General features: G+C 41.7%; 1 protein-coding gene across 9 annotated transcripts in view; it reads right to left on the bottom strand.

Moving 5' to 3' along the window:
* Positions 1-13,874, bottom strand: part of caskin1 (CASK interacting protein 1) — a 99,582-nt gene that overhangs the window by 27,565 nt on the left and 58,143 nt on the right. For 7 of the 9 annotated variants that reach the window (XM_072443582.1, XM_072443584.1, XM_072443585.1 and 4 more), the window contains exons 2-11: positions 12,958-13,009; positions 6,255-6,352; positions 5,819-5,964; positions 5,231-5,326; positions 4,726-4,856; positions 4,065-4,173; positions 3,487-3,595; positions 2,885-2,979; positions 2,603-2,720; positions 74-319 (exon numbers count right to left, since the gene is read on the bottom strand). In XM_072443582.1, coding sequence (XP_072299683.1) covers positions 74-319; positions 2,603-2,720; positions 2,885-2,979; positions 3,487-3,595; positions 4,065-4,173; positions 4,726-4,856; positions 5,231-5,326; positions 5,819-5,964; positions 6,255-6,352; positions 12,958-13,009 — 1,200 coding nt within the window. The remainder of the gene's footprint in view (positions 1-73; positions 320-2,602; positions 2,721-2,884; positions 2,980-3,486; positions 3,596-4,064; positions 4,174-4,725; positions 4,857-5,230; positions 5,327-5,818; positions 5,965-6,254; positions 6,353-12,957; positions 13,010-13,874) is intronic. The other 2 variants (XM_072443590.1, XM_072443591.1) reach the window with 1 other exon arrangement.

The following is a 13,874-nucleotide window of genomic DNA, read 5'->3' as shown; positions in this document are numbered from 1 at the left end:
GGGAAAGCATCCCTTGAAGCTTTAATAATCTCATAATAATAATCATAATAATAATGAAAAGGGGGGGGTGTACCTGGGGCAGTGGGTGTGTCTTCCTGTGGGGTCGTCACGGGCGACCTGCTATAGCCAAAGGAAGTGAAAAGTGGAAGCAGTGGCTGATGGGAATGTGGTGGAGGAGGAGGCGGTGGAGGCAGGATATGGATCTGATGGAACGTGGTGTCGTTGCCGTTGACTACCGCGTTGGCAGGGGCAACCGTTGCCGGGGAAACCAGTGGTATCTTTTGAAACTGTTGAGTGCAAATGACTGTGCTGGCCAAACCTAGATACACCCACCGTGACAACACACACACACACACACCCACACACACATGCACGCACACACCACACACACATGCACGCACACACCACACACACATGCACGCAAGCGCACACACACACACACACACCGATACCCACGCACACGCACGCACACACCACACGCACACCCACGCACGCACACACCACACACGCACGCGCACACACACCCACGCACGCACACAGACACGCATGCACGCACACACACACCCACGCACGCACACACCACACAGACACGCATGCACGCACACACACACCCACACACGCACACACCACACACACACACGCACGCACACACCACACACACGCACGCACACAGACACGCATGCACGCACACACGCACACGCACACGCACAGACACACACACCACACACGCACGCGCACACACACCCACGCACGCACACAGACACGCATGCACGCACACACACACCCACGCACGCACACACCACACAGACACGCATGCACGCACACACACACCCACACACGCACACACCACACACACACACGCACGCACACACCACACACACGCACGCACACAGACACGCATGCACGCACACACGCACACACGCACACGCACACCCACGCACGCACACACCACACACGCACGCGCACACACACCCACGCACGCACACAGACACGCATGCACGCACACACACACCCACGCACGCACACACCACACAGACACGCATGCACGCACACACACACCCACACACGCACACACCACACACACACACGCACACACCACACACACGCACGCACACAGACACGCATGCACGCACACACGCACACACGCACAGACACACACACCACACGCACGCGCACACACACCCACGCACACACCACACACACGCACGCACACACACACACACACACCAGCCAACGGTGACACACAGACCACACAACACAGAGTTACACACAAGAAAAAAGGGGAAAGAAAATTAAAGTAAAGACTGAAATCACAAACAGAAACAAATAGGATGAAGGTGACATGATTGTGTTTTTTAATTTAAAAGAAAAAGTTAAACTGAAAATGAAAACTGAATTATAATGTGTATCAGTTTGACTGAGAATATTCTAAGGAGATGTCAAGGCCGGTGCACTTGTTTTATTTAAATCTATCTCATATTGTATGTGTAAATGTGTTTTTATTGGTTAATTCTATTGAATGTCGGTGTAATCCCTCATTCGTCCAGGTGTGTTCCATAGTAGAAAAAGCTTCAGTTGTTTCATCTGAACTCAGTTAGAAAAAATAGATGTTTCAACTCTCATCCAAGAGTCATTGTCATTAAAAGAATTTAGGTCGAGAACTCCAATATTTATACTTTATATTTAAAGGGTTGAATAGGCTCGGTAGATACCAAGAGGGTAAGTTTCTGTTGAAACAAACAACTCTTTCCTCTTCAGGAAGGCTCCTCCCAATGGGCTGGACTTACCACATAATAGTATAAATATCGGAGTTCTCGACATAAATTATTTTATTGACAATGACTCTTGGATGAGAGTCGAAACGTCTATTTTTTCTAACTGAGTCCAGATGACTACAACTGAAGCTTTTTCTACTAATTCTATTGAATGTTTCATTTGTGTTTTAGTATCTTGTGTTTGCCCATGAAACTTTTCCCATTGGGTTTTCCCTGTATGAATAAATAAAATGAATGAATGAGTGAATTGTTTCAGATTATTGCAATAGCAATATTTTGTGATATATTCATACTATAATGCTAAAAACACTACAAAAATAACTCCAACTAAACATTCACAGCATATCGTCTTTAAAATAAATATTAATCGAAAAAAATATTATAATGATGTTGCCAATAACAAGCACCTATCAACAGTTCTGTCTCAGTTCTGTTGTTCTGCCTGTATTTAAGTTAAAGCAATGAATGGCTCAGTTTGTGGGACATGGTTAATGTAAACGCAGAATAGACAAAGAGTGCTCAATGATTATGGAAATGTAAAAAAGATAAGACAAAATAAAAGTGTAGGGTGACACATGATAGTACAAAAAACAGAAGAACATGACACTGGAAGACGTTATAAATATCTGAATCTGTAGAGAAGGAAGGCCCTAATAGAGCAGTACAAGTCTCACCAGAGCAACACAAATGGTGGAATACAAATCTACTGAGTACTTTGGCGCAGAGCGTGGAATCTCCTTCACTTCTCTGTCCAAGCTGCTCTTCTGTGCACGACTCAAGGCTTCTACATTTACACACACTCACAAACACTTGAGAGGAGCACACACCTGTGCGCTTGCTGATGACCTCCACCATGGTGGAAGGGAAGTAGCCCACTCTATCATTTCCTGTCCGGTTGTCATGGATACAGCCTTTCCAGCGGCCGTCTGGGTGTTGCTCTAAAACCTGTCCAGAAAATACAGAAAGAAATGGCTTGTAAATGTTCCTGAATGCTTTAAGATACGTGTCTGTATGATAACATGGATGTATGGAGCATAAAGAATATCAGTCCACAAGCTTGAATTAAAGTCACAATAAATGCACAGATTTGAGTGAAGGCGTGGCGTTACCGTGATGACGTCCCCTGCTTTGATGTTGAGACTTGTCAGGTCATAGTTGTTGCAGTAATCCTTCAGTGCTCGGACCTGGAGAGCGGCCGATGCATCTGACCAACGCAAACACACATTTACCATCTCCTGGTGACCCACTTCAGTCCAGCTTTGTAAGATATCTGACTAAAAGCTGCTGTGGCTAACTTACAAACAGTGACACAACCTTTCTAACTCATTCCTCGCTCTCACAAACCCTTTGGTGCATCACTAGTATTGATATCATGGATTTATTGGCCACCATCAAAGCTTTTCAGACACAAAAGTGAAGCAGAGCGATCATCCTTGCACAACCAATCAGTTCTCATCCCAAAGCGTCATATAGTAACTCTTTTTGACCAGTTTGAAAACATAACATGTTTAATAATTAAGATTATTTTTTCACTAAGTTCTGTTTTTACAATAAAATGTCTAGGGTGGAAACAGAATTGACTCATTATGAGGAATAAAATAAGTTTAGTAAATAAGTTACTAATAAATACTTAAATTATGAATGCCAACTAGGTGAAATTAATATCTATTTTTTGAACAATGCGTGGCCTCAGGAGTGAAGTGCAGCGTACCTCTCAGCAGCTGCTTGATCTCTCGGCTGGCTTGTGTCGCAGTGAACTGATAAACAATATCCAGCGCCGTCTGGCTGTAGGTGTTTCTCACAGCAGCATTGATTCCACACTAGACAAACACATTAACAACATGTCCAACATTATAGCTACATCTGAATTTTGTGAATGCGTTCTTAGCTTGATCAAAGACATGATTATTCACCTGAACAATTAAGGCAAAAACAATGAAATCTGCTCTCAGTTTCACAGAGAATCGCTGGAAGCTAAAGCTAAAATATCAGATTAAAACAGATGAATCAGACGTAGGACAAAACGAGGATGAGTTGAGTCCTCACCTCAGGACACAGACTCATTGCCTCTTTAGCTGGTGATCTAAAAGGCAGTCACTTTCTCATGCCACTATACTAAAAACATGTAGTAATAATAATAATCATAATCATTATAATATGAGGGCTGATTTGAAGACCCCTTTTTCCTGAGAATGTCACCGATGAAATGTGCATCATGTTTTCCCTTTTACATTCATGGAGGATTCATTCATGAGGTAAATGCCCACAGTCCAGTGCAGTTCAGCGTACCTCCAGCAGGAGTCTCACTGCATCAGTCTTCCCACACAGAGCTGCTTCGTGCAGGGCAGTGCCTGCTTTGGTCTGCCTGTTGATGTCAATCCCAGCCTGGATCAGGAGTCTGTCAGAGGAACACACCAGGAAAACCAGTCAAAATACAGAAACACTTCAATACCAAGGACTCTTACTTATTTTATGCATTTGCACAAAGGTTTGGCTCTAACATAAGGTGCATTAGATTCATATTTGGACCCTGAGGACAATCTACATGAATCATATGCAAATGAGTTAACATTCGTTATAACTGAACTCATCATGATTCAATATTTAAGTTTTAAGTTTGCTGCTTTGTCTAACGGCTTATACTGTATAAGATGTGTCCAGCTGCTGTCTCTAAATTGAAGCAGTTACTTTACATCTAGCTGCAAAACGCCTGCTTTTTCGGACCAATGATGATGACATATTTCTCCTTGTTGCACTTTGTCCTTTTACACCTTTTGGGAATTATAATTTACACTTATTTACTAGATCAAAAATACCAAATACCTTATAAATATTTCCAAAAGGTAACTGTACTATCAGGTTACTGTACCACATTTTAAGCATGAATCTTCAAAAATGTAAATGTATTTGAAAAACTTGCTAACATACAGATATGTTTAGGTTTTCATACCTTATGATGTCTATGTGTCCATTCTTTGCAGCCAGATGCAGCGGGGATGTTCCATTGGGATCAGTGGTGTCTCCTTTCTTAGGCTCCAACAATGCGGCGCACATGTTACTGGATAACAACAACTGCACCACCTATACATACAGATATAAGTATATGTCAGAGGACTTCAGTTATAATGCCCAAGAGCAGAAGCTGAAACAGACGACCTCCTTCCTCTTCTGAAAGAGAATTTCCTCAGAGCTGACTCTATCAACTTTCATTCTACCTCTCATTAACTTCTCAGCCAATCACCCGCCTTCCTTTCCTTTTGCAGACATGTGTCACACTCCTCCTCCATCCCTCACCTCAGTAACAGACATCTGACATGTCGGCTCCATCACTCTTATAACAGCTCAATATAACCTCAACATTAAATATGATAAACCCATTTGAAATGCCTCTTTGGTCATTATTCTTCACACTATAATAATCTCTGTATCTGACATCATGAGTCTCCACAACTCACCCCCACTCGTCCAAACTCGCAGGCCAGGTCCAGGGGAGTCTTGCCTGCATTATCCACTATACATGGATTGGACTGGTGCTGCAGGAGCATCTCGGACTGGACACAGGAGAAAACACAGCAGATCAATATTGCTTCAAAAATGTGAAAGTACAAAAGGATTTTTTTGTACTTCTTTATTTCTTACAAAACAAGAGCCTGCACCATTTGTCTGTGAACACACAGACTGTAGTGTTTAGTTAGCTGTGCACATAATCTAATGTTTAATCAGTGCTTTCAAGCACTCTAGCAGCCTTCAGCCTGGGTGCTTGTGTACACGGTACAATGGTGTGAAGATAGTTACTTGGAAAATGTCAAAATAACTGTGCTGATGGAAAGTTTTAAATACCATTTTATTTTTAGTTATAATACAAGCAGCAGTGGTTTCTACTTCAAGCTATTTCTAAAATCAGCTAATTGTATTGTCAGTAAATTTAATTTAAAGTATCCTCATATAATTAAAAAGAGAGTGAGAGAGAGAGAGAGTTATATGTGTTATATAACATACAGAGAGAGGAAAGGTTTTGATAAAAGAGCTGAAGCTGAACTCACCACGTCGTAGTGTCCGTGCTGCGCTGCCAGGTGCAGCGGGATCTGACCCTCGTCTGACTGACCATTCACAGATGAACCAGCTTTAAGCAGCATCTTCATGGGCTCAGCTCGCCCCTGCCACGCCGCATAGTGCAGCGGGCGCATGCCTGTCAAAACATATGGCCAAACATTCAAGGCAACTGTACAAGTACTGAATATAATGAATGAATGAAAGTCCAGCCAAATGCATTCTTTTGTCTCAAGGAAAAAGGCAGGATCATGTTTTGTTTTATTGTGTAGTGAATAAATGAGGCCTGTATAACATCTTTAAAATATGAAAGAAAGCATAACATCATATCTACACATTCTACAATTCCATAAATATTTCCCATGAGATGAAGACCTGAATTACTGAATGTGCAAATGATCAGTTTGAACAAATGTATAATCCTCTAACCTTTCTGGTCTCTGATGTCCACTGCAGCCTGGCACTCCAGCAGCAGCGAGATGACCTCTGCATTACCATTGAGCGCCGCATGATGTAGAGGAGAGAACCTGCAGAGACACATTGAATATGTCAATATACCTCATACTTTCCTGTTCCTTCTTTGTACAAATGTATAAAGTAGCATATATTGAAAGGCAGTAATAATGACTTTGTATGACAATGGCAGAGGCAGCAGCAGCAAACATCAGATGGTATCAACACAAGGCCTAAAATAGCAGAGCAAATGCACACAAAGCAAAAGCACTGGGTTATGTAACAGCATCTGAGGCTTGAGCCCAGGAGATAATGATAAAGTGGATTTAAAGTTTAATGAAACAAAGCATTTTTTTTGCTATTGTTATTTAGGTGAAATGTGACAGGAGTTTGATCCTATGGGAGGAATCTGAATGTTAATGAGCTCAATGTTAATGTTATTTATAATGACTTTGAATGATTCTTTAAAAGTCATGTACATTTTTATATTAATCATATGATTCAAATACATTTTAAGAGTTAGCTTGTGAACGGATTATGTAACAGGAAATGTGTATTTCTGTGATGATAATGATAATTATGACACACATTGTTGTGTGAGCTTGAAACTGGAGCCAACCTTGGGCCATCCCCCAAAAACGTTAGGCACGCCCCCTGAGCATCATCTCATTTGTTTAACAAAAACATTTTCTAATTTAAATTCAATTCTCTCTCAATACAATTCAATGCTTTCACTCCGGCGACCTGTATGTGGAAACAGACGGGTTTAATTTAATAAAAGCAGTAAGACTTTTTCCATCCTAGAAGAATTAGCTATGATGACAGAGTATTGATTCAGTCATTGATGACTGGAAGAACTGGTTCTACTCCTGAAGACCTGGTTCTCCTCCTGAAGAACTGGTTCTCTCCTGAAGAATAAATAAATAAATAAATAAATGGTCACATTTATATAGCGCTTTTCTACCGTCAAGGTACTCAAAGCGCTTTACATCAAGGAACCAGTCACCCATTCACACACACATTCACACCCCAGATATACGCAGACACTGGGGGGCAAGTTGGGTTAAGTGTCTTGCCCAAGGACACAACGGCAGTATTCACATGAGGCAGCTGCGATCGCACCACCAACCTGCGGGCCAGTGGATCTGACCGCTCTGGGAGCGGGGAGTCGAACCGCCGACCTTTGGATCAGAAGACGAGCACTCTACCACTGAGCTACTGCCGCCCAGAACTGGTTCTACTCCTGAAGAACTGGTTCTACTCCTGAAGAACTGGTTCTACTCCTGAAGAACTGGTTCTACTCCTGAAGACCTGGTTCTCCTCCTGAAGAACTGGTTCTACTCCTGAAGAACTGGTTCTACTCCTGAAGAACTGGTTCTACTCCTGAAGACCTGGTTCTACTCCTGAAGACCTGGTTCTCCTCCTGAAGAACTGGTTCTCTCCTGAAGAACTGGTTCTACTCCTGAAGAACTGGTTCTACTCCTGAAGAACTGGTTCTCCTCCTGGAGAACTGGTTCTCCTCCTGAGTGGCTCCAGCTCCAGTCTCCCTCGCGTCCATCTGAGGGAGTCAGATCTCTCCTTCACTCTGGAACTCCTCCAGGTTTCTACTTTTTCCCAAGGAGGTATTTTGTTGTTTTTCCTGGCCGAGAAGGAGGGTCTAAGGACAGAAAGAGGGGCTAAGGACAGGAGGAGGGGCTAAGGACAGGAGGAGGGTCTAAGGACAGAAAGAGGGGCTAAGGACAGGAGGAGGGTCTAAGGACAGAAGGAGGGTCTAAGGACAGAAAGAGGGGCTAAGGACAGGAGGAGGGTCTAAGGACAGAAGGAGGGTCTAAGGACAGGAGGAGGGTCTAAGGACAGGAGGAGGGTCTAAGGACAGAAGGAGGGTCTAAGGACAGAAAGAGGGGCTAAGGACAGGAGGAGGGTCTAAGGACAGAAGGAGGGTCTAAGGACAGGAGGAGGGTCTAAGGACAGAAGGAGGGTCTAAGGACAGAAGGAGGGTCTAAGGACAGAAGGAGGGTCTAAGGACAGAAGGAGGGTCTAAGGACAGAGGACCCTGGGACATTGCCCCTCGTCCCAATGGACATGGTTTTATCCGTTTTTCACTGTCGCCCTCCGAGACAACCACTGTTGTGATTTTGGGCGTTACAAAAATAAATTGAATTGAATTGAATAGAGTATTGACCGTAAGTCTAAAGTCCACATTGTACATTGAACAGTGATGCACCTTTGGTTCCTGCTGTTTGGAGCGGGTTCAGACTCCACCACCTCCACTATCACACTGCAGCTCCTGGAGTGGTTGAAAATGGGCCTTATGAATATATGTTTATTATCCTGGATAGGTGGCCCTTTTGAAATCAAGTCCTTGTCATGTCAAGTTCTTTCAGGAAGTGGTTTTAATTGGATCGGAGTAGAACTAATAGACGCTGGTGCAGCTGAGTCTGGATGCAATGGGTAAGTCAACATCTACCAAATCAGCTATGTTCACATTTTAGATCATAGTTTTGGTCCTCATCCTACAAAAACACCCTTGACCTCTTTACATTCGTGTTCGTGTGTATCTAGTGCACATTTTGCATTGCATGTCGACACAGTGAAGAGCACATCGGACGAGAAAATGTGGTTGGATTAATGTTAAGGCTATTCCAGCACCGTGAAGCATCTAAGTCTGAACGTCCTGTAGTCGAGGAGAATATGTAAAGTAAACCTCAGCCCAAATATGAGGTATTTGTGAGAGCTAGTTTTTGAGTGTCACACAAGTTTATAGGAATTTCCATTTTCCACCTGCACCAGTGGAGACAAGACAGTTTTCCTTGAGTTTTTTCTGTCACACCGTGGTAACCATCAGCTCGTCTTACTTTAACCAACAGATGTAGTTGCTTTTTCATGAAGCAAGCTACAAGGTATTTGATCAACGTTCTGGTACACAGTTTGATGCTTAAGTCTGCCAGTATTTGATTATGGAAGTAGTTACTGCGCTAGGGTTCATGGTCACCCCATCTATAGCTAAAAATGAGCAAGAAACTGAGAGAATCTAGTTTACGTTTATTCTATTTGTAAAGTTGCAATGAAAATATATGATTTCTCTGTGAGGGAAAAATAGCAACAGTATGAATTGAATTTATAGATTGCCTTTTATTTTACTGTACGTTTTACTGCTGCGCGCATCAGAATGTGAATGAAGTATTACATTACATAGCTGTCTATTCACCACATTGTACAGCGCCTGAGAAATGTCTGCTAACTGTGCGCTAAGTGTCCTAATCAACCTGTATTTTTTTTTCCTATCTCCATGGCAATAGGCTCTTCCTGCTCCTCCCGCTCAGGGTTAAAGCAGGATACTGTTACACCACGCTGCTCTGGCACTGTGCAGCATGAAGGGGGCGGGGGAGGGAAGCCCCAGTTTTATCCATGTTGTAAAAGCTGCGATGCAATATTCATAGGCCTTTCGCTGCTCCACCGTTACTACAACATGACCACATGACATAACATTTACCTTATATGTTGCTTTTGAGTCATTTGTTAACAACTTGAACAGTTTTCACATTTCAGTCACTATTCTTGCCCCCAAACAAGCTGTTCCATCAATGAAAATACAAAAACACTAACTGAAGAGCATTGACACCCATTATATTTAAACAATCATTTTAGTCTTAAGAAGTGAAACACAAAATACTACCAACTTGTGTAAACATTGATAAACACACCTAATTTGAACTATTTAATGCAGGTTACGTCATAACATCCCCCAAACTCCCCCAAAACACAGAATCTATATTCAACTCAATTAAATCAACAACAATTACAATAAAGACATTCTGTATCTGCAATAAATTTAACAGCAATTATACTTAATTCCATCCTATTTTTATGAGCGCCTGTTTTGTAAGTCTCCCACAACTGATCCAGTGTAGAACGCCACTGTGTATCTAAATGAACTCACCTCAATGAATTTGCAAAATGAAAATATGTGACAAGAATAGTACAAGAATAGTACAAGAATAGTACTACAAGTGGACACTCTCTTTGTGCAGTGGTCATTCTCTTTGTACAGCGGTAACTCTCTTTGTGCAGTGGACACTCTCTTTGTGCAGTGGTAACTCTCTTTGTGCAGTGGTAACTCTCTTTGTGCAGTGGACACTCTCTTTGTGCAGTGGTAACTCTCTTTGTGCAGTGGTAACTCTCTTTGTGCAGTGGTAACTCTCTTTGTGCAGTGGACACTCTCTTTGTGCAGTGGACACTCTCTTTGTGCAGTGGTAACTCTCTTTGTGCAGTGGTAACTCTCTTTGTGCAGTGGTAACTCTCTTTGTGCAGTGGTAACTCTCTTTGTGCAGTGGACACTCTCTTTGTGCAGTGGTAACTCTCTTTGTGCAGTGGTAACTCTCTTTGTGCAGTGGACACTCTCTTTGTGCAGTGGTCACTGTCTTTGTGCAGTGGTCACTCTCTCACATCATCAATACAAGATCTCGTACCAAATATTAAAGCATGTGACCTTCTATTTCTGAAGGAACTTTTTTTTTGGACAGGCAGTGTATATTCTATCACTTTGAGTACTAAACTTTAACAATTGCGATCTGTTAATGTAATTTACTGCCACAACTCTTCTCTATACGGCTATTTAATTTGACTTTTACTTGCGCCTTCTCGCTTAGAACCATATTTTTGACACACAGAAAAAGCCACATGCAATTTAAACACTGACATGAACAAATGCGTTCACGTTAGTTGTCATTAGTTTGCAGCAGCGGTGTCTTTGTACATGACAGTAAGTGGAGCTTGTCTTTTTATCTGCATATATTACCACTGCAGAGCTCTCTATGTCTGAAGACTTCACTGGAAGACGTTCTAAGTGCTTTCTTTTCCTTACGTCATTATGTTCTTGGCCTATGCATGGGTTTCATGTCCCATCAACTATTATAGTAACTCTTGAGATGCCAAAACTGCTCATAACCGGACGAAGTGAAGTCCACAAATATGAATGGTGCATGAGGTCCGAGTGCGCTTTTGGGATTTGGACAACATTGTAGGCTATTTACATTTTTTCAAAACAAAAGTTGACGTTAACATTGCTTGTCTTTTAGGGTTAATGAATTTATCTGCTCATTTATCTGCTCATTCTCACGCACATCGGTTGCTCTTATGTCATAAGATATGCCTTGCAGCTGTCCATATCATAAGACTTATGATATGGACAGCTGAAAGGCACCACCTAAGGACCTCTTCTATATCGGTAAATCAAATGAACAAATTGCCTGATATTCTGCCCTCTCCACAATGCTGGTTTTGAGTTCCCGAGTTCTATTTCCAACTTGTCTGTGTGTTCATGTGTTTTTTTTTACAAGGACAAAACGTTTTCTACCGAGTCCCACGTGAATGCCCCATACCTGCCTGACCACATGTAAAACTAGAACGTCTTCTCTTGCTGATAATGCGACAACAACTAGCCTTTGATCTTAGTTTTAAATGATTAAGTTATAAATTGACAGACCCTACACAACTATAAGACAAACATGGTCAAAATCTGCTGCTTAAAGTGGCTACACCCTCTTTTTTTTCAATTAATAACGTGAAATCTGTCTTGCAAAATGATTGTTTCTGCCAAGATGAATGCTGAATAATTACACTTGTGTACACTCATTAGCAAGTGTGCTCGTTATTGCATCCATTCTGGAGTGAGGGCCAGGCAGAGGCAGAGATCCGAGCATCTGTCAGAGCTGCGGTTTGTACGCGGAGTCACTGTAAACAACTCGTTAGATTACACAGTTTAGTTTCACCTAATGGGCAGCACGAGCCGGATTAGTCTGAGTAAGTGTTTCGTTCAGCTCGCTCTGCAGGGTTTGAGTCTCGTTCTCTGAAGCCATCGCACAGATTTTCCGGCTTTATCTGGATGCTGGTTTTGAAAAGCATTCTCTGGACATTATGAAGCAAAACAGTGAGTGATGGCGTCTCCGTACAGTTGATGTGTGTAGGATTGAATTAGATTTACAGAGGCTTGACTTGGCCACAAAATGCACCCCAATAACCCCAGAAACAAGATGAAACATGAATAAGATCTCACATCATAAATTAGCAGTTTAAAAATACAAAAATTGCCAGCAAAACGCATGCATGATATGTAACAATAGAACAATCAAATAGCGTTATACGTGAAAGATAAATGTTAATTTAAGCTTTTTAAGGCAACAGTTCTAATGGTTTATAGCTAACTAGAATGATCTAATTTACTAGCTAGTTAGATTATACTTTGTGTAGTGTAATGAGCGTGTGTAAAGCAGAATGTAGCTCAATAATAGTCTGTGCCCTGCGACGAGTTGGCCACTGTCCAGGGTGTACCCCGCCTAAAGCCCAAAGTCACTGGGATAGGCTCCAGTCACCCGCGACCCCGAAAGGGAACAAGAGGTAGAAAATGAATGAATGCATGAATAATCTGTGCACCGTATGGCAATAATCATGAAGTCAGTCTGCAGGAAAGAGAGCGTTTGTACAACAGTATTTTAGTAAGAATGCTAACATATTATATTGAACCTTGCATTAATAACTAAGCAATGGCATTCACTTTCAAAGGAGATTTAAGTGTGTTTCAGCGTCGATGGAAGACGGAATGACACGAGGAGCGATAGCAGCTTCGAAGTGAGAAAAGCCTGTTACAAAAATAACCGGCGCGAAAAGGAAAGACACTCACCCGTCTGTGTCCTGGAAGTTCACGTTGACTTTCTTTGTTGAACCCAAGAGCTCTGGAAGACAAAAGAGAGAGACAGCTTTCATTGATTTGCATTTCCAGCGCTATCGACTACTGTGTGTCAGATGTATAAATGAAGTGGTTCCAGATGACTCTTGTCGTCATAGTTCTGTTCCTACTGTTTGCACCAGATGTCGTGCACTTGTATTTGAGCTTCCTGTGGAGATAGTACTAGAACTGTCACCGTTCTCAATGACCTGGAATGAATGGAAAAATGTCAAACTACAAACTGACACCTCAGCAAATATTCAAGCTCTAATGGTGGATTCATTCTTCTTCAGTTTGTTCCTGGTGATGGGCAGTGGGAGCAGTGAGGTTGTACTGTGAGCAGCAGTCAGTAAGAACATGGCAAAAGTTCATTATAGCATCACTTGGCTGAACTTGCTGTCTATGTTTGCATTTGGAGTTAGCGAGCATCTTCTAAACTTTGAATTGAGTATTTTTTTTATTTTATTTATCTTTTTATTTATTTATTCTTTCCCCCCTTTTTTCTGATACCACTCCCTTATTCTCAACTTTTGCTCCTAAAACTTACGCCTCACCAAGTCTAACACGCTCTTGAATTGTTTATTTATTATTATTATTATTATTGTTATTATTATTATTCATTTGATTTTATTTTTATTTCCCGTATCATTTGTTTTGCTTTTGTTATTTTTTTTTTGGTTCTTTTACCCCCTCTTCTGGTGTAATAATTGTTGTTGAGTTTGTGTATGTTTTATGTTCTGATGAAAAATGAAATAGTAAAAAAATAAAAATCTATTTCTTTATAATAAGAATCTAGATTTTCTATCTAGATACATGATCTTATACCATCATGTATTTGGTAATGAAAACAGTATTTTGATGCTTTCAACAAT

The sequence above is a fragment of the Eucyclogobius newberryi genome, unplaced genomic scaffold, assembly GCF_026437365.1.
Source record: "Eucyclogobius newberryi isolate DKJ021-1_F unplaced genomic scaffold, fEucNew1.0.hap1 SCAF_13, whole genome shotgun sequence".
NCBI lineage: Eukaryota > Metazoa > Chordata > Actinopteri > Gobiiformes > Gobiidae > Eucyclogobius > Eucyclogobius newberryi.
The sequence above is the reverse complement of the archived record's forward strand: the minus strand, read 5'-3'. Positions and strand labels throughout refer to the sequence as shown.